The 19,865-nt window shown below is 33.2% G+C and overlaps 1 protein-coding gene across 4 annotated transcripts in view; it reads right to left on the bottom strand.

Moving 5' to 3' along the window:
- PRKN (parkin RBR E3 ubiquitin protein ligase) overlaps positions 1–19,865 on the bottom strand; it is a 1,838,204-nt gene that overhangs the window by 1,180,628 nt on the left and 637,711 nt on the right. For all 4 annotated transcript variants that reach the window (XM_031968387.1, XM_031968390.1, XM_031968388.1 and 1 more), the window contains one exon: positions 14,729–14,847. In XM_031968387.1, coding sequence (XP_031824247.1) covers positions 14,729–14,847 — 119 coding nt within the window. The remainder of the gene's footprint in view (positions 1–14,728; positions 14,848–19,865) is intronic.

Genomic DNA, 19,865 nt, shown 5'->3' with positions numbered 1-19,865 from the left:
CACAAAACTAGAGTGCTAATGAATCAAAATGAGAGATGACAATTAATAAAAAATTAATAATCCTAGTCTCTAGTAACAAAAAAAGAGAATCCAAGATAATAGCGGGGGAAAGTTTCATTGCACTCTGAACTGCTCAAACCATATTTAAGAGTATTGTTGTTTTCTTGTTTTAGGAAGGACAATGACAAGCTGGAAGGTAATTAGAAGAGGACAAGTTGAGAGATTTGTTGAGAGATCTTTAGATGATGCTATTCATGTATTAGTTGAAGGATACTTAATTTGAAGAAAGGAAAATGTCAGGGATAAACAATAGGGTCTCCAAATACTTTAAGGGTTCTTATTAGGTGGATGGAGGATTAGTCTTTTCCTAGTTTACCTTAGAGAGCAGAAATAGATAAAACCTGCAGGAAGGGAGATTACAGTTTAATGTAAGTAGAAAGCATCCTAATAATTAGAGGCATCCCAAGGAGTAATTATTCTTTGTCCTTCATTTTCTAAGAAGAACAATGACTTGGGATGATGGCTTGGCTTGTGGGTGTATGAACTGAATTTCAGGGAGGCTGATTTGCACAACGACATCACCCTCACTCTTCCAGATTCATATAGGTCTAGTAGCAAGATAAAACTTAAGATGATTGGCAATGGCCCAAAATATAGTGGATGGCCTTTGCACCTTTGATGTCTAACCAGACTCTAAGTGGTCCACAGACAACTACTTTACAGTTAATGGAGCAAATTGTTTTCATTTGCCTATTCCAACAAGAAGCCTTCATATGCTTGGAGTAGATATCCATCCAACTCACCAGTGGGTTTGAAGGTATCAGTTATGCTTAACCTGGTTTAGTTTTTCTGCTCAAAAAATTTTACTGGGGTGGGGTCATTGCACGTACTACCATTTCTTGCAGGCACAGGTGAGACTGAGTGCTAGGTGGATATCAAAGGTAGGAAAACAGTCTTGAAAAGGGCTTCACAAGCCCTCACACCAGAAAGTCCTTCCTGAATACCCTATATATTCCTCTAGAGGGGAACAGGCTCGCCTGAATTGTAGTGGAGTCTGACTTTATGCACTCAAAAGTATTCATCATCATCATCATCATCAACGCCATTAACATCCACAACTAGAGTAGTACCACTGCTATCAATTTTAACAAAGTCATAGTTTGAAAATGGTACCAGAAGACTACAGGTGAACAAACTTAATCCCAATTTGCTATAACAGGACAAACATAGTTTCTAGACCATAGAGAGCATTAAGTTTGAGATTTCTCATCAGCAAAATTTTTAAGTAAATGGTCATTAGCAAACAAAGAAAGAAGTGGTTATAGTGGAAATAACTGAGAATAAACAAAAGTACAGAACTTGAGACATAGATGCCAATCCCAAATAGATTGGGATGAAAATGTGGATATATTGGCCCAGGGTATTGAAAGGTGAATGTTTTAGTTCCCCGATGCAAGAATTGGAAGTGACAAAGCAGTAGTCAAGATGAAAGTAACTGTAAAGAACCTATTCTGTCACTTTATAATACATATATTACAAGAAAGAATGATAATGTAAGTTAGTAGCTTTTAACAACCTGTGGAAGTTAGCAAGTATTCACTAAGAACAAGTCACTAAGAACAAATCAGATCAATTTCTTTTTTTGTTTAAATTATTACTAGACTGATAAATAAGGGAAACAAAACATATCATATATCAAAATATATGAAAGGTACAAAATATATCTTGATTTCAACCATTCGATAAAACACTTAATATTCTTGTGCGAAAGGTAAAAAATTGTGGACTGGATAACAGTTCAGTTAAATAGATAAGTAGATAAGATAGAATGTTGATGAATGGACTTAAATCAACATAGATGGATGAATCAAGTGGCAAGTCCCAGGTCTACATACTTGGCTCTGTATCCTTCAATACTTTGCCAATGGCCATTAAAGATATATGAAGCATGTTCATCAAATGTGCAGGAGCGGTCTCTTTGTGAAACAATTTGAAAGCTAGTGTCACTGAATCAAAGAGTATACATTAAGGAGTAAAGTATAAGAAGAGTGGAAAGTTAGGAAGGAGCTAAGTTATGAATGACTTTGAATGACAGAGTGCTTTATATTTACTCCTAAAAGCAATAAAAATCAAATGGAGTTTATTGAGTAGGAAACAACATGATGAGATGTGTTTTAGGAAAATCCTTTTGGTGGCTAAATGCAGAATAAATTGGAGTACAAAGAGACTTAAAAGAGGCAGGCACACTAGGAGTTATTGCAGAAACAAATAAATACAGAAATTTAAAAATGAATGTACATATGTAACAAAAAAAATTTTTTTGTAAGTGGGGAAAATAATAATAAAAAGAAATTGGAAAAAAGAATTCTTGTGATTATATTAGCAACTTCATATTATATTTCATTATTTTATAGATCTTATTGAACTTAAATACCATTTTAATTAAAAATAAAATTAAGTAGAATTTATTATACAATAATAATCATAAATAAATTTAATTTCAATGTTGAACTCTTTTAATCAAACTAAAAATTTAAAATATTAATATTTAAATTAATATTATTAATAATTTTAATTAATATTATATTTAAAATCTAAAATTTTAAATAAAACTAAAATTTTACAATATTTGGATCAATCAATTTATTTTTATATTTTTATTTAAAATAAGAATAAAGCGAAAAGATGTGCTCATAAAATTAATAAGAAGTGGGATGACAACTTGTTCTTTTTCTCAGATGGAAAATTGTTTTTTTTTAATTTCTAGCAAATTAAGCAACCAATAAAAAGGAATCACTTATTAAAATACAAACTTTATTTTCCTATTAGCTAAGAGAAGAGCTCTATTAACAAATGTACTTACATGTTCTTTCATTTAAAACATTTATATATAAATTAACAAATCTCTTAAGATATAACTTTCTTCTCTTCTATATTTGGCACACCAGCTTTACATTTTCACAGAAACTAAACAACCAACAAGTGTTGTCAATGAGCAGTTAATTTGAAAATTCAAATGACAAAAGAGTGACAAAACCAGAAAATAAGTCCAGATCTGAAAAGAACTTTCAAATTGCAAAGAGGTAATGAAAAATTTATTTCTGCAGAATATTTGTGATGATTTGGGATGGTTTCAAGAGTTCTTCTAATATGTATAATTGGTGATCATGTTTTCATACAGCTAACTAATATGTTGGGAAATTATTGATTAAGGTATTATTAAAGAACTTTCATGCAAACATCTTGAACCATCATTATGAAGTATTTGAAGCCAATAAATGAGGACTAATAATATGTATGAACTAGAGTCAATAAAAAATAAATACAATGACTGCAATGTAAAGAATAAGCATATCTCACTAATATTAATAACATTTTTTATCACATGACTATACAGCAGATGAAATTATAATTAAAGAGTAACAGAGGAGAATGAGGGGAAAACTGTGGTGCAATTTGCAAAATGTACCATCGCTTGAGAGTATATATCAGTAAAGATGATCACCATTTGAGAAACCATCTTGCACTCAAATGTTGAACCTTTATGGTTTGGAAACAATTTGATAATAAGTTGAGAAACTGCAATAATAAAGGACACTTAAAAGTAGGCAGAGTTTGATTCAATAACTACATGAAGAGTTGTTAGGAGAATGATCAAAATAGTTTTAAATTTTGGCAAAAACCAAAATTCTGCAAAAATCCTGTTTTCATTTTTTAAAATGTACTAACATGGTTGGAAAATTTCTTATTAATTAAGTTAATATTAAAGGATTTTTCATGCATCTTTATGAATTGTTTGAAACCAATAAATGGGGATTAACAATCTTTATGAATCAGAGTGAAGAAAGCAACATACACAATGACTACAATCATATAAATGGAAAGCCCATCAATAAAAAAGGTGAATTTTGCAAATTTAAAAAGAATAAGCATGTCTTAAAAGAGGACATATGATAGCCCCACTCTACACCTTTGAAGAGATAATGGGTTCACATGTACTTTTCTGCCTAAATTTTCTTTCTGTCTTAATAATACTTTTTGTTATATGAGCTGTCTCTTTAGGAGAAGTTTAGGAGGGATATTGTGTGAAATTATGGTGATGTAAAAACACCACAAAATATATCAATAAAAACTTATTTTAAAAAATATTAATAGCTACTATTTATAATCCTATGCCTAGCCTCTAAAGGAACTTTAAATGTAAATTTCCTATTCATCAGCAAGCCAATGACTTGCTGACCTTCAGTTGTTCCATATCCTGTCCAAAACATGAAAAAAATTAACCTTATGTTTGTTGGTGATGATGCTAGCTTCAAATGAAAGCTATATATGATCATTTTAATTGTAGCTCATTTCTTATGCCTTCACACAAAGAAGGTGAGCAGATGCTTTACTAAGTAGGCTAGCTAAATTAATATCAAATCCCCCTATGTTCAGTTGAAGGAGACCTAAAAAAAATATATCAAGGGCAGTATGACATTCAAGGGAAAAAAAAAGTGCTCCTTACAAACTGTCTGGTAGTCTTTTGCAAGACACTAAATTTCAAACATTTAAGAACTGGGGCTAGAGACGTAGCTATGGAAGAGAAGAGATAACTGATTTCTATAGGGTCAAAACCTTAACCTTATTTTTATTAGCAATATCTTCTAATAAATTTATTCATTTCCTACTGGAGCTGAGGGAGGAAATAGAGACTTTACATGGGGTCTTTCCCTGGGGAAAAACAACAATAAAACTTCACTTCCCAAATTGGCATATTAAAAAATAAAGCCAAAAAATCCACCATAATCAACCACCAAGTATATTTAAACACACACATTTTCTCTCTTCTCCCTCCCTCCCTCTCTTTCTCCTTCTCTCCCTCTCTCTCTCTCTCTCTCTCTCTCTCTCTCACACACACACACGCACACACACACACACAAAAAGCTATTTTTAAAAGTGACCAAAATAATTGTGCTTCTCTTATGAACTCTGACTATATTTTCCTGTCTAAAACATCACTTTTTCATTTTAGGACTTTCCTTCCTTTAGGACAAAGGATACTTACTGTTTCCTCTGCCCTTACCTTCTGATAGCTTAGAATAGTGGACAGAATATGGCAATACTATTTGGAAGCCTGTATTAAAATTATGCTAAATACACTTAAGAAATGTGTGGCTTTGTGTATGTTATTAAATCTCTAAGAGCCCAATTTCTCTCACCTATAAAAATTAAGAAAATGATATTTATAGTAATATCTCATAGATTGTGAAGCTAATACAAAATTAAAATGGGGTGTGTGTGTGTGTATGTGTGTGTGTGTGTGAGAGAGAGAGAGAGAGAGAGAGAGAGAGAGAGAGAGAGAGAAATAGAGAGAAATAGAGACACCAATATTCTGGTGGTTGATTATGGTGGAGCTTTTGATTTTATTTTTTTATATGCCAATTTGGGAAATGTACTTTGTTTTTTAAAGAAAGATCCCATGTAGAGTCTCTATTTCCTCCCTCAGCTCCAATAGGAAAAGCACTATGGTCCAGTTTATGCAGGCAGGGTATCACTGAGCAGTTGCAATAAGAAGTAAAATCAAGATTCCTAGACTTAATTCTCAGTTTGGCTCCTGTCTCACTGTGTGACCTAAGTAAAGTCAATTAACCTCTCCATTTCCCATCCGGCTTAATGATGCATTTTTCAAAGTAGTTTGATATTCCCAGATGGAAGACACCATGCATGCATAAGTACAAATACTTTTTGTAAAATAGCTCCTTCCTGTAACTCTGAAAACACATCTAGGTCTAAATCTATACCACTTTCTTAATCCAGGTTTTTTTTTTTTTTTTTTTTTTTTTTTTTTTTTTTTTTTTTTAAAAGCAAAGGCATCCTAGCTAATATATTCATTTTTTAAGATAAAGTATCTGCTAGGGAACAGGATAAGACTATGAAATTCATTTTCATTTGTCCCCAATTAGATTGTTGAATTCTTTACTTTGAATGCAAAGAAAAACTAAATTAACCTATTGGACCAAACTAATTCTTAATCCAAATAAGACTTTAATAAGTCTTCCTCAAGGTCAAATAGATACACATATCAGTTTCATTCACACAGTGTCTCCTTGCTCAGTAGTGACATGTAGAATTAACTAGACACACTATGCTGGCATTTTATAAAAAGAATTGCTTCATTCATCCATTGTTATTCTGATGCCTAAAATAGACCCAAATGCAGAAGCAAAATGGTAGCATATATTCCCTAAGAATGGATTCCAATATTAAATCCTTAAGTATGAAAAATATTTATACAGAAGTTTTTAATTTTGAAATGACACGCACTCATTCACAAAGCAACTTACATTTTTCTTGCCTAGACTCACATAGTTATAAAACATGCTAAGTGCAATTGAATTCAGATCTCTCCTAAATCAAATTCTAGGGCTTTTGAACTTCTTCTACCAATCCTACTAGAATGTAGACTGTATTTTAAAAAAAATTTAATGAATATAAAATTGAAATTGTCCTAAAAAACAATACAAGCTTTGGTCACAGTGGTTTTTCTTGGTATCTGCTCTCATTTTTTATTGACCATTTCTCCCTTATTCTTCCCAGTATTAAATATGAGTAGCACCTCAGAAGCCTAGAGGAACATGGACCTAAATCTCATGTCTTGACCATTTCAGGAATGACCTCCCAAGTACCCCTAACCTTATATAATATGTAACATGTATAACAAAATCAGTAAAATCTTGAAAATAACGACTGCTCCTCATATACAAGGGACATACAATACTGCACTGCATCATGCCCCAATTTAAGAAGCTGAAAGTCCCGTTATAATCTTTTCTGGTCAGATTACATTTGAAACACTAGTGTTTCAAGTGAAAAATATATTTTAGGGAGAATTTTGAGAGGAGGAAATGTACTCACAAGATAACAACCAAGAGAATGAGAGAATGAAAGAAAATGATAAAAGAGCCCAGTGAAAAGTAAGAATATGTATTTCAATTTGAGAAGATTAAAAGAAATATTTTAAGTATTTGAAAAGTTATTGTTTGGAAGAGTTTAGGCTCTGGAGTAGAACAAGTACCATGGACAAAAATTCAGCTCAAAGCTTTGTAAAAAAGTAAAATGGTTTTTATAAGGAGGCTACATATTCTTACTATCTGAAGGTTTTTCAAAAGACATTCCATAACTACTTTATGTAGAAGGGATGCAAGCAAAAGTATGAATTGGACCAGATGAACTCCAAAACCACTCCAATTCTGAAATTCTGTGACTTTGTGGCAAGAATTAATTCCCTTGAATTGTGGCTAATACATGAGACAGTAAAAGAATGAACATGATTTCAGAATAATCTGGAGAGACTTATATGAACTGATGTTGACTGAAGTGAGGAGAACCAAGAGAACATGGTACACACTAATAACAAGATTATGTAATGTGATACTGTGATGGATTTGACATTTTTCAGCAATGAAAAGATTCTATTCCAAGTCTATTGGAATTGCCTTGAAAGTGCCATCCACATCTAGACAGAGAAGAATGGAGCCTGAATATAGTATTTTCACCTTTTATCATTGCGATTCTTGTTATTTGCTTACTTTCATTTTTCTTTCTTACCTTTTTATCCCTTTTGATCCGATTTTTCTTGTGCAGCATGATACATATGGAAATACGTTTAGAAGAATTAGACATGTTTAACCCATATTGGATTCCTTGCTGTTAGGGAGGACGAAGAGGGAAGAGAGAGAGAAAATTTTGAAACCCAAGATTTTGCAAAAGGAAATGTTGAAAAGTTATCTTTGTATTTGGAAAAACAAAATACTATAATTTTTTTTAATGAATACATTCTTGTCAATTGAAATAAGAATAACTACGGGATGCCTTAAGATAACTGGATTTGCAGTATTTTGGTTCCTCAAGCACTCACAATTACCCAACTTTTGAGTCACTGTTACAATAGAAAAATTTAAGCCAACATAAAAAGAATTGGCTATTGTCTTCCAAGGTTCCATATTAAAACACATTATCTACCTCCAGAGAAATAAATGAATTCTGATTTAAGATTGAAGCATATTTTTTCATTTATTTTTTCTTGTTTTTTTCCTTGCTTTTTTTTTTGGGGGGGGGGAAGCAATCTGATCAATACAGAAATGCATGACTTTATGAGTATAATTGCAATATATTTCTTGTCTTCTCAGTAGATATAAGGAGCTTGCAAGAGAAAGAGAATTCAGAACTCAAAATTTTTAAAAATTAATGTTACAACATACATTTTCATAGCTATTATCAAGACAGGCAGCACTGGTAATCACTGCAATGATCATTTTATTACAAGGCAGCTCCCAAGTGGATGAAGATCATAACAGATCATCTTAATTACAACTCCTATCTTATGCCTTCAGGAGGTGTGTGAAATGTTTAATTGTCAGGCTGGCAAAAATAACATCAAATCCTCTGAATCTCAAGAATACAGGTAGTTTCACTACCACTTCCTGCTACTAGTACTGTTAATCAAACAGTAGATATGTTCTTTGAGGAGGCTGACCTACTCTTCCATATCAGTTTTTATTTTTTGAAACAATAAATTTTACTTTGGGTATTCAGCAGCTCACTGTTCTGGAAATGCTGGTGGAGCATGGGGTTAAAATATCATTGATGTGGCCACAATTGCAATTCTAGGATTTTTCTTTTTTGATTATATGCCTGCACTGAGTGTAGGTGGAATGAATGAATAAATGGAGAAAACAAATGAAAAGAGTTCTTAGTCTTAGAATAAAAAACTATGGACACCTTCTGGCATCAATCATCATTCTTAGAACTTATCGCTGAGCTTATAGTATTAGAAGCAAGTGGGTAGATGAATGGAGTAGAAAGAATTAGGGAGAATGAAGATTAATAATAGCATCTATCTGCTAGTGTGTTATGAGGATTCAGATGGAGGGTATTTATAAAATACATAAATGAAAACTACCTCTGTAACTTGCAACTACAGTAGCAACAACAGCAGTATGAGAATGGTAGTGGAGAAACAAGGCATTTCATGCTGTTTTAAAAGATTTATCTTCAGTTTTCACCAATACGCTTTTTGAATACCTTGAGAAAGAATGGCAAATACTCTGATATTTTAAGTGAAAAAAATCATTTTGCAGACAGAACAAGTCACACAAACATGTCAAGGACAAGAGAGCTAGGGTCATTGTCCTTCAAGAAGGGAACCTAAAGAAACAAGTTGTCACAGCATAGGAGGCAGTATCACAAGAACGAACTTGACAGCTTTAGGGATTGTTAGCCACAGGTGTTTCCTTGTGATGGGAAAGGTGGGGACTTTCCAAGACTTGCTGGTGACAAAACTAACCATCCTTCCAGATTAGCAAATTAGATCTGAACAGGAGAAAGAATCGTGAACATGGAAAGGAACAGAAAGGAAAAAGGGAAAAGGAAAGACCAGAAGGAAAAGAAGAAAGGAAGGGGGAAGGCTAAAGAATATAAAGAAAAAGAATAATGTAGACTTTCTCACCATCAGGCATGGGGGTGGAATACTTTGGGTTCTTATTGCCCTAAAGATCATAAGAAAGGGATAGGAAAGTTTCTCATTTGAAATATAGAACCCTGCAAAGTTCCGATTTTCTCTAGGCTCATGTGAGATTATCTTTCTCTCAAAGGGATTTAGCCAAATCAGTGCAATAACAAGGAGTCTATTTGTTGCCTTGGAAAGCAGCCAAAAGCTGACACTGGTCTTTCTGTACCTGAAGAAGGGGAGACACAAGTATCCCTGCTTACTATCAATGCATGTGTATGCGTGTATATCACTTGTGATTCCACAATCTTAATATATTCATATAAGACTCCAATTCAGAAATATGAAGAGCTGCCAAATGGTAAGGCATTATTGGCAAATTAGAAATTTCCCTAAGAAACTTCTGAAGCATCTAATTACCAAATCTACTGCATATGGCAGGGAAATACATAAATTTAGGAAATATAAATTATTATATTAAAGCAGAATGGTGAATTTAGGAACGCTTAAGCAAGTAATCGTCTGGGTCTTTAAAAGATAAAATTTTCTTACATAGATGTGAGAGTAAGTTTTGTTATTAAAAGAATTAAGCCGATTCTCCTGACCAACAATTAATCTGCAACAAATATTAATTTTCAGGAACAATTATATATTTAAGCTATATTTCTTACCATAGTTCACCACATAAATTGTTCCCAATCTATAAGCCCATTTCAAATAAAATCCATCATGTTAGGCACTTTACATCTTTTTCTATTTATTGCCTCATTTCTCATCAGAAACCTTTTAGCTTTAATATTATTCCCTGGCACAGTATCCCATTAGAATGGCAAAGATAAAGTTCTTTTTGAGATAAAGTAATTAGAATGATTGTGAGCAAAAATCAGCCAAACTTCTGGGAGGCAATAATTCTCTCATTTTTGTTTCTACTGAAATCTAACAACCTAAGTAAAGGCAAAAAGATGTTGAATAGGGGTAGTCTTGGTTTAGTAGAGATTGCACCTTAGATTAGCAGTTTGTTCCTCTTGTGAGGAAAATAGATTTTGTTTTTCATATGAAATCTCAGGTATTGTGTGTGTGTGTGTGTGTGTGTGTGTGTGTGTGTATATATATATATATATATATATATATAAGCTTGTGAGATAAACTAATTTGTCACAGTGGTGTAAAGGAAAGAACGCTGGCTAGAAAACTTAGATTCTATTCAGATCTACTTTTATGTTAGCAAATGAGAGCCTCAGTTTCCATAGCTGAAAAATGTGAAACTCTTGTTGATGAAGTTCCTCCTAAAACAGGGTTTTTTGATGTGTGTGTGTGTGTGTGTGTGTGTGTGTGTGTATGTGTGTGTGTAATGATTACACAAGAATCTTTGATAGATGTGACCAAGGTAATTGTACAAAGGAAAGGCGAAGCAAACAAACATTTATTAAGAACCTACTATGTGTTGGATGTTAACTATTATACAAATAGCTTTCAGTTCATTCTTACAACAATCCTTAGAGGTAGATGCTGAAACAGGGACAGATAAAGGTTAAGTGCCTGGGAGCTACACAGCTGTTAATTCTCATTTTCTCTCCTTCTCTCTGTCTCCTCTCTTTCTCTTTCTCTCTGTCCCTCTCCCTCTCCCTTTTGGAACTCAGTTCCTCCTGACTCCAGGTTTAGTATATCTTTTACCTTATTAGCCACCTAATAAGGCTGCTTTTAGCAAAATAGAACAAAGCAAAATCAAGACAAGTGTTGGCCAAAGATGTTGGACACCATAAGCATCCCTCGTGGGATTATCCACAAATGAATGGTGGAGGCTTCAAGTTAATCAGGTTTGTGGATGACATTGTGTTAATTGTGTTAAAATACTACAGATCACCTTCAGAAAGTTCAGTAATACATAAGAGATTGGCCACATAATTAGGACAGGAAAAACATATGAATTAAGAAGTACTTTCATCTAGACGGTAAATAACGTGCAGTTGAACAAACAATTGTATGAGGTCCTGTGGTAATCCATCCATTTTGAATGAGTAATAGAGAAAGGCCATGAGCAGAGCATGGAATTAAAAAGGAAGAAGCCATAAGATTGGATTTAACATTTTTCCAAAGAATTTCAAGCTGTTCCCAAGCATAAAAACCCATCTTTTTAACAAGAGTATTCTCCCAGTGATGTTATATGGCTGTAAAACAAACACTACTATCTTCCCACAATTTTGTGGTACACTGGTAATGAGAGAATGTTAAAAGAGTTAGAGAAAAGTTCTCCAAAATATAAAAGCATAATCAATCTTATATGAAGGATTTATAAAAAGGATATGGATAGCATCATGCAGAAAGAGAAAGAAAAGGTGAGTTGTACATTTCATTGGTCAAGGGAACACCTGCATTAATGAGATCACAAATCCACAGAAGCATGGAAGTAAATAACATTTTCTTCACAAAATTGATGGTAAATTTTGATGGTGAAAAGAGGTAGAAACAAGGACTTGTGAGACATTGTGAAAAAGCAGTCTCTCAAAGATCCTATTTACTCATTATGAATAGGATCCAAGCATAATTTCCCAGCATCTGATTTGCATATGAACAGAAAACTCATTACATATGAGCTAGAAAACTCAATTCCTAGAACTGCTTGGTGACTATGGAACAAATATATGAATGACTTGAGTAGAGCAGCCTGTGGAGAAACAGCTCAAACTGTCAGTCAATTAATTATATGTACAGTTCCTAAGGACGCAAAGGGTATGGAGGACCCCAGTGCAGATGAGGTATCCCAGAGATATTATTCCTTAGAATAGTGGAAATTGATTTGTAATAAACAGATTTGGAAAACCCAGTTCTACAAGAAACTACTATCATTCATGCATAAAGAAGATATTTTTTGCCTCTATGTCTTTCTGTTTTTCCAAACTGATAAGTTCCACTTAGTCAATATTCCTCTTACTTCAGACTTCCTTTCTCATCTATAATAGTTCATTAAGTTTTCATACTGAAATCTGAATTATTTATATATAAACATAAGCATAAACAAACTCCCTGAGGGTAGGAACAAAATCTTATTTAGATCTATATCCCTCTATAGTACTTAGCACAACACTACATAGAGTAGACACTGAATAGTTGTTGGTTGAATGAATGAATAATCAATGGAAGAAAGATTATTAATGACATCGGGACAGCCAATGGCTGTTAATGGACGAGAGCTGTGCTTTGCTTATAAAGTTATTGAAATCTCCACCTTCACCTCAATTACACTCATGTTCTAATAAAGCTAAGCAGCTTAGATGAACATGTGAAATACTTCAAACAACCACATAAATCAGTAAGTAGAACATAAAGCCCTTTCAGCCATGAGGGAAGTTTTAGAAACTTTGGACAAAAGGTCTCATCTAATCACACCTCTAATATTTTCCTTATTTGTAAGATTTTCTGAATCAAGTAAATTCATCACACATTCCTATCACTACACATTCTTCTTATTCAAGCTGAATTAGGACAGTAGAAATAGTTTTTTTTTCCCCATATAATTAACCAAGAAACTGGAAAACAGAATTCATAAGCTTCATAACATTTGCATGGTTTACATAAATCTTTTTTGTTGACTTAACTTAGGTGTATTTTTCCAAAAATATATTTCCATTCCTTAATTTGTTGAACATTTGTAGAGACAGAAAAGAACTACTTATTTCTAAAACTAAAAAAACAAAAATCCTGCTCCCCAAAACACTGCCATTTTCCCCTTCTTTCTAATATCTGAATAATTCAAAACAAAATGAGGAAAGCAATATTCACACATTCTCAGAATTCTGGTGCCTTATTATAACCATAGAATTTATAGCTAGAAGGAATCTTAGAAAATTTCTACTCCAGTTCTTTATTTTACAGATAAGGAGATTAAAAATATTGCAAAAAAAAATTGATTTGTAATAAATAGAAGAGGCATGATTTGAATGGTACAAATATATTTGAACATTGGTATAAATAATGTTACAATACATATTTTCATAGATGAAGACACTACTGTACAATGCTATAAACTGGTTAACATTATTTAAGGTCACCATAAAGGACGTTATATTGCTTTGTTTTCCCCCCAGCTCTACAGAGATCAAAGTTCCCTTTTACAACAATATTTAAATATTCACAACAATTTTGTCTATTCATTCTCATGATAGCCATAATGTAGCATCTATCTACCTAGCCATAATTTTATAAAATATAAATTATGTCCCATAATAATGTTGAATAATAAATTCATTATTATTATGCTTCTCTTTGTTGGAGATGAGGGGGAGATGTGTTTTTGCATATCTGGTGTCTTCTTTGTGAACTATTTGTCACTTTGCACTACCTAGCACAGATTTTGATCAGAAAGATACTTCCTGAATGCTGAACTGTAAAGACAAGGCAGAGTCTCACAGGTTGTTCTGGAGTAGGGCTGAGTTACATCAGTCTGTCAGTACTTTTGGTTCAACAGTGGAAAAAAGTGATTCAACACTTTAAAAAAGAAAAGAAAAGCAGAAGAATGATATTCAATAAGGAAAGGGCTTTAAGGTAGACATCTCAAGTTGATTCAACTAAACAAAGTTCACCTGTCTATGTCAACTGTCTTTACATACCAGACAAACTCAAGCTCTAGCTGCTTGAGCTCCTCATAGCTGTCTTATGATGAGGATATCAACCGGTCAATCTTATTTTTCTGAGGCAAGTGAATTTTAATGATAGATGTCTCAATATCTTTTATGGAAAACTAGCTTCCCCTGCATGAGGGACAGGTTAAAATACTGCTCTTATCATTAATGAGATAGTTTGAAAAAGATGGGTACCAGGCTTTGTGGTAAGCACTAGATACAAAGAAAGGCAAGAACCATGTCTCTGCTGCAGGAGTTCACATTTTAATAGGGAAGACAACATGTAAACAATTATGTACATATAAGACATATGCAGGGAAATTTGTGGTAATATAAGAACTAAGGCACTATTATTAATGGGATCAGGAGAGGTATCATTTTAGAAAGTGAATCTGAGTTGACTCTGAAGAAATTTTGGCAAGCTAGAATACAAAAACTAAAATGGAAGGAATTTCAGGCATGGCAAACAGCTAATGAAAAGGCACAGAATCATGAAAAAAATGGCAACCATGTCCTAAACTCAACCAGACAATACAACAGAAAGGGGGTAGGTCACGCTGAAATAATTACATGTAAATGCATATATGGAAGTATCTTTTTGGATACTGCCTTTCCTCACCTGGTCCAAGGTCAGGGTTGCCTGTTTACAGGTGCTGCACCGTACCCTGAGTTTTCCTGGCTGAATACTCTGACAGACTCCTTTGCAGAACACATAGAAGCTGTTATAAGTAGGGATATCTGTTGAGAAAAAAAAAAGAGAGAGAGAAAACATCCAATCTATACTGAATTCAAATTAAGAGGACTTTCTTTAGGAAATTTGAGGAAAATCGCAAAGTTAATTCTTCAGGTATTATTGAAAACATACATTAGATATCACAATTTTAAAAATCCAGCAATTTAATATAGAAAATCAAGTTTTATGTATAAAAGAATAAGATCTATTTCTTTTTAGGGGACAGATTGAATAGGACCTTATCCAGGAAAACTAGTAACATATAAAACTAGTAAATTATAAAGCTAGTCGTGATTACTGGCCAAGTACATTTCAAGAGAAACTGGAATTAAATACATTGCCCCTTCCTTATATTTTAGGAAAGGTTAGGAATTTCTGAGACTAGGTTAAGCAGCTCACAAATGTTGATTTTTATTTCATGACTCTGTTCTCAATTTTAATTGATATATACTTCACCTCTTAAAACCCCATTTTTACTGAAAAGTGAACCCCACTTCTCAGAGTGGGAATATTGATTACATAATGCTATTTTCCCTGAAGAATTTCTAGCAGCATGACCACAAACTTCAACATAAAGTGATACAAGACACATAATGAGCTTACCCCTGCTAGCAGAAGTGGCTAATAAAATGAATAAATAATGTACATTTCTAGAGCTCTCTGTGCATAAAAAAATTCCACAAAATTATAGTGCTCTCTAGAATAGCAACTGAAGAGAGAAACAGAAATGTATAAGCATACCATATCGTTTCCACCTTAGATGATATGATAGGGAGCAGGGGAGAGTGGATAATCACATTTGTAATGAAAAAGAACTCTTCTATGTTGAACTTGACTTTACCAGATACATGTAATATGAATTCTTGATACAAAAAAAAATGTAGCTATTTGGGAATTTAGGATGATAAGATTATAGGATTTTAGAGTTACTTAAGAAAAAAAATAGAACACTATATAAATGCATATATACATATATGCAGACACACATATATACATATAAAATGGTAGAAACAGTATTTTGAGACCATTCCCCACTTCAGCTAGGCTACTTTTTCTTTAAAAATAATTAAAACTGTCCTTGAGACAACACAGAAATCAAGATTCAAATCACTGACAGAGCTTCCACTGACAAAAATACAAATGCCCCTGTAGGAAAAGTTGGCAAGTCCTTCCCTAACACCAGACATCACAGTCAGCTAAGTTGTGTACAAGCTGTGTAATCAATCAATTCTGTATCCTCATTGAATATCCTTACCCTATTAAATAAACGTTTGTGACTTGGTAGATAGTTTAAGTAACACATTTACCTGAATCAGGTCCAGCATACATCTCCCCCTACCTCAAACTCAGAGAAAGAAATACATATTCAGAGAAAGAAAAAGCAGGCTATTTTGGACATTTCTGTATACTTCAAGTGTCTGAATACTCAACATATTCAAGTTTGCATGTTCCACTTTGCAGGATGGATCAATAGGTTTTTCATTTACATAGAAGATATTTTCTCTTGCTTGATTCATACCTCCATAAGACAAGCCAACAAAGCAAAGAGAAAATATCATCCATTCACAATGAAGGAATTCCAGGAACATTCCTCTTTGGAGCATGCTTCTATGAAAATGAAATGGGGAGGAGGAATCCTGTCCATTAAAGCACCAATGGACAAAGCAAATTTTATGATTTTCATAACCTTCTGCAAAGGTTAAATAGGAAAAAGGAAATTCTTTCAAAAGGGGACTGACTGGTTCCAGAGACACTAACATTATTGAAAAAACCTTTTCAGAACATTTTACAATATTAAAAGAAGCATCTCTGAAATTGCAGGAACCCAAATGGCACTTCCCTCTGCCAGAGGAACAAAAGCAATATCTGCAATATTGTTTCTGCTAATGATGTACCTAAGCAAGATGTGAAAGGCTAAAAAATTCTAGCATTTCAACAGACTATAACCTCTGACTAAAGTTCTTGTGAAAGTTATTCAGAATTACCAAGTGCCAATGTGTGTGCCCTGGAAACATACAAGATGACATACAATGTATTATAGATTGCTTTCCAGAGTGAATGCTGACCTAGAGTTTAATAGTCAGTCTGAGGAAGATCAAGGTCAGGCCATTATTGGCTACTGCAAATTTCAAACTCCAAGCTTGAAATAGCTGGTCCCATGAATTTGGCATGAAAGAGAGTAAAGCAAGGATGCACTGAGGAACCCTCTTGGGCTTCTCACTTCTACTACTACACCTTACATTGCTGGCTGAGGACACAAGTAAAGGACAGACAAAAGGGCTGGGATACTCCTATGACAGAGTACATTGGTAATCAGACTTCTTATGACCCTAGAGTTCTTTCAGGCAAACCAAAGGTTATACACCTCTCTCCCAGAAGCTGTATATGGAAATGCCAGAAGTAATATTGAAGAGCTAAGAAGTCATTCAGCACACTATGTAAATCTAGTCAGTATTTTAAAGAACTATCCCTTCCACATTGCAACTTTTCCTGTTGCAGTTTTGATACATCATGGATTAGCATAAAAAATTAAATGGACTTTTGGGGAGAATTTCGTGGAAGCCACAGATTTACATGAAAACCATCAGAAGACACAAAAACATTTTAGAAACTTGAAATGAGTAAAATATAGTTATTGTATTGTATAACATGAACATATCTTATCTTTTAATACCATAGTAATTCAGACTCTGCTACAAAAGGATAGCCAAAAAGTTTTATACAGATTTTCCGAATCACAAGGGAGCTCTGTCTCTAACTCCCTTAAGGTGAAAGGGATTATTGTACATTTCACTACTTTTGTACTCTTTAAGTTCTTTTATTCATTCATTTTACCTATACTCATTATTAGAACTACAAAGAGACCAACTGTCAATTCAATTTTTTATTTATCTAGTTGTCCAAACAAATACAGCAGATAGTAGGTTAGGTGATTTGAATTATTTATTTCATAACAGATTGAAATGACTCATTTACACTTAAAACTTAATGAAAATATCATTGAAAATACAGTGACTTTGTAAGCAGTATTTCCACTGATTCAGATACATTTTGATGGATTAATTTAAATTAACAATATATTATCTAAGTTTTTTTTTCCCCAAAGGGTAGAAAAACGAGTGAGAACAAAAAACAATATCCAAAAGAAAATTGGGGAAAACAAAACAAAATAGCTAATGTATACTAGTTCACATCACCAAGTGTAAATTATCAGAATTAATCTTCTTTTCCTAACAAATAAAAATAAAGAAATGCAGCTGGGGCAGCTGGGTGGTGCAGTGAATAGAGCACCAGCCCTGAAATCCAGAGGATCTAAGTTCAAATATGACCTCAGACACTTAATACTTCCTGGCTGTGTGACCCTAGGCAAGTCACTTAACCTCAATTGCCTCAGCAAACAAACAAAATGCAGCTAAAACTTTTCACAGCAACTGATGTCCACTAGGTCATCATAGTTTTAGCTAGACGAGTTCATGTCTCCAACATGGTAAAGAGTAGCCAATACTTTACTTCCTACAGAACGACTTTGTCATATAGCAAACAGTGCCTAAAAGATTATCTGTTCTAGGCACATCCTTTGTTGAACTACCATTAGCAAACAATTATTCCCTTTGGGATAATTTTGATGATTTTGCCCTCTATGAATAATTTTGGCTAGGAGTTACCAATTGTCTTGGATATTTCTACACAATTATGTTTTATCAAGCAATGAAACTTGATTTTTTCATTGCTGTTGCTGGGTTTTTGTGGGGTTTTTTTCTTGTTACTTATTTTGAAAGTATCAGCAAAACCTCCTCCTCTGGCAAGAAAAACCTCGAGAGTGTGGAAGATATGAAACAGTAAGTTAGAAATAAATTGCTAGGCTTAAAGCCAAAATTCATGAATTTAGACTTTTATTATTCCAGTAGAAAACTATGGATAGTCAAATAAGTCAACTAGGTAAATTTTTTTTGATGAATTCAATAAAATCATAAATCTCATGAGGTTAGAAATCCCATAATTTTCAATGGTAGATTTTGCTATTTGTTTTTAAAAAATAAAATTCAATGACTTTATAAGCAGTATTTTCACTGATTCAGATTGCACCTCCTCCAAACTTTTGTAGAAGATCTGCATTAGTTTCTATAGTCAAAAATAAATAAATAAATAAACTACGTAAGGACAAACTTTCAAGGCTGAGATAGACCTGGGGTTTTGTCAGTGATGGTCCTCAGAAAATAAGCAAATAATCTATCCCAATATTCATGTTTTTAAGCTTGGTACAACCTAATAGAAAGAGTACTCAATTACAAACTTCAAGAACTTATAATCAGCTTCATGAACCATTAAGTCACATATGTAGAGGAATATTATTTCTGTTGCTGCTGTTAGAATGTACTTACTAGTATAGTCTACTATAAAATATTAAACATATATACACATATATAATTTGCACATTTTCTTCTCAATTTTGCAGTTTATTAGGGAAATTATGGGAAAGTCATAGAACTTGGGTTTTCTAATTCGTCTGCTATATTGTTCTACAATGAAAATAAAATAGCCTGATAAGTTTCTTTTAAAATTTTAACTATGAGAAATAATTGAACCTAAAATTATTGCCTCATGTGTTATAATATATTCAACTCAACCGCAAAAAGATATTTACTACTCTGACTAGAATCCTTAGCTTCCCTCAAATTTCCTTCAAGGCTCAATCCCTGTGCCAAGTCATATGGGAAATCCTTCCTGATGCCTCCAATATTTAGACATCTTTTAAATCAACTTGTTTTGTTTTGTTGTTTTTTTTCATCTGTGAACATATTCTATGTCCTTCCTTTCATAGAATGTGAGTTCATTAAAGGCAAGCACTACTTTTCATTTTGTATAGGTATACCTAGTATTTAACATAGTGTTTTGTACATTGTTCAATGAATACTTGTTGAACTGGACAAAATTCAGTTGAAAAAAATTCTTCCCTCATATATGCCTTTCTGTTCAGTTTTATCTTTACATGTTTACCATTATAATACTTTAATCTATATAT

The sequence above is a fragment of the Sarcophilus harrisii genome, chromosome 4 (assembly GCF_902635505.1).
Source record: "Sarcophilus harrisii chromosome 4, mSarHar1.11, whole genome shotgun sequence".
Taxonomy (NCBI): Eukaryota; Metazoa; Chordata; class Mammalia; order Dasyuromorphia; family Dasyuridae; genus Sarcophilus; species Sarcophilus harrisii.
The sequence above is the reverse complement of the archived record's forward strand: the minus strand, read 5'-3'. Positions and strand labels throughout refer to the sequence as shown.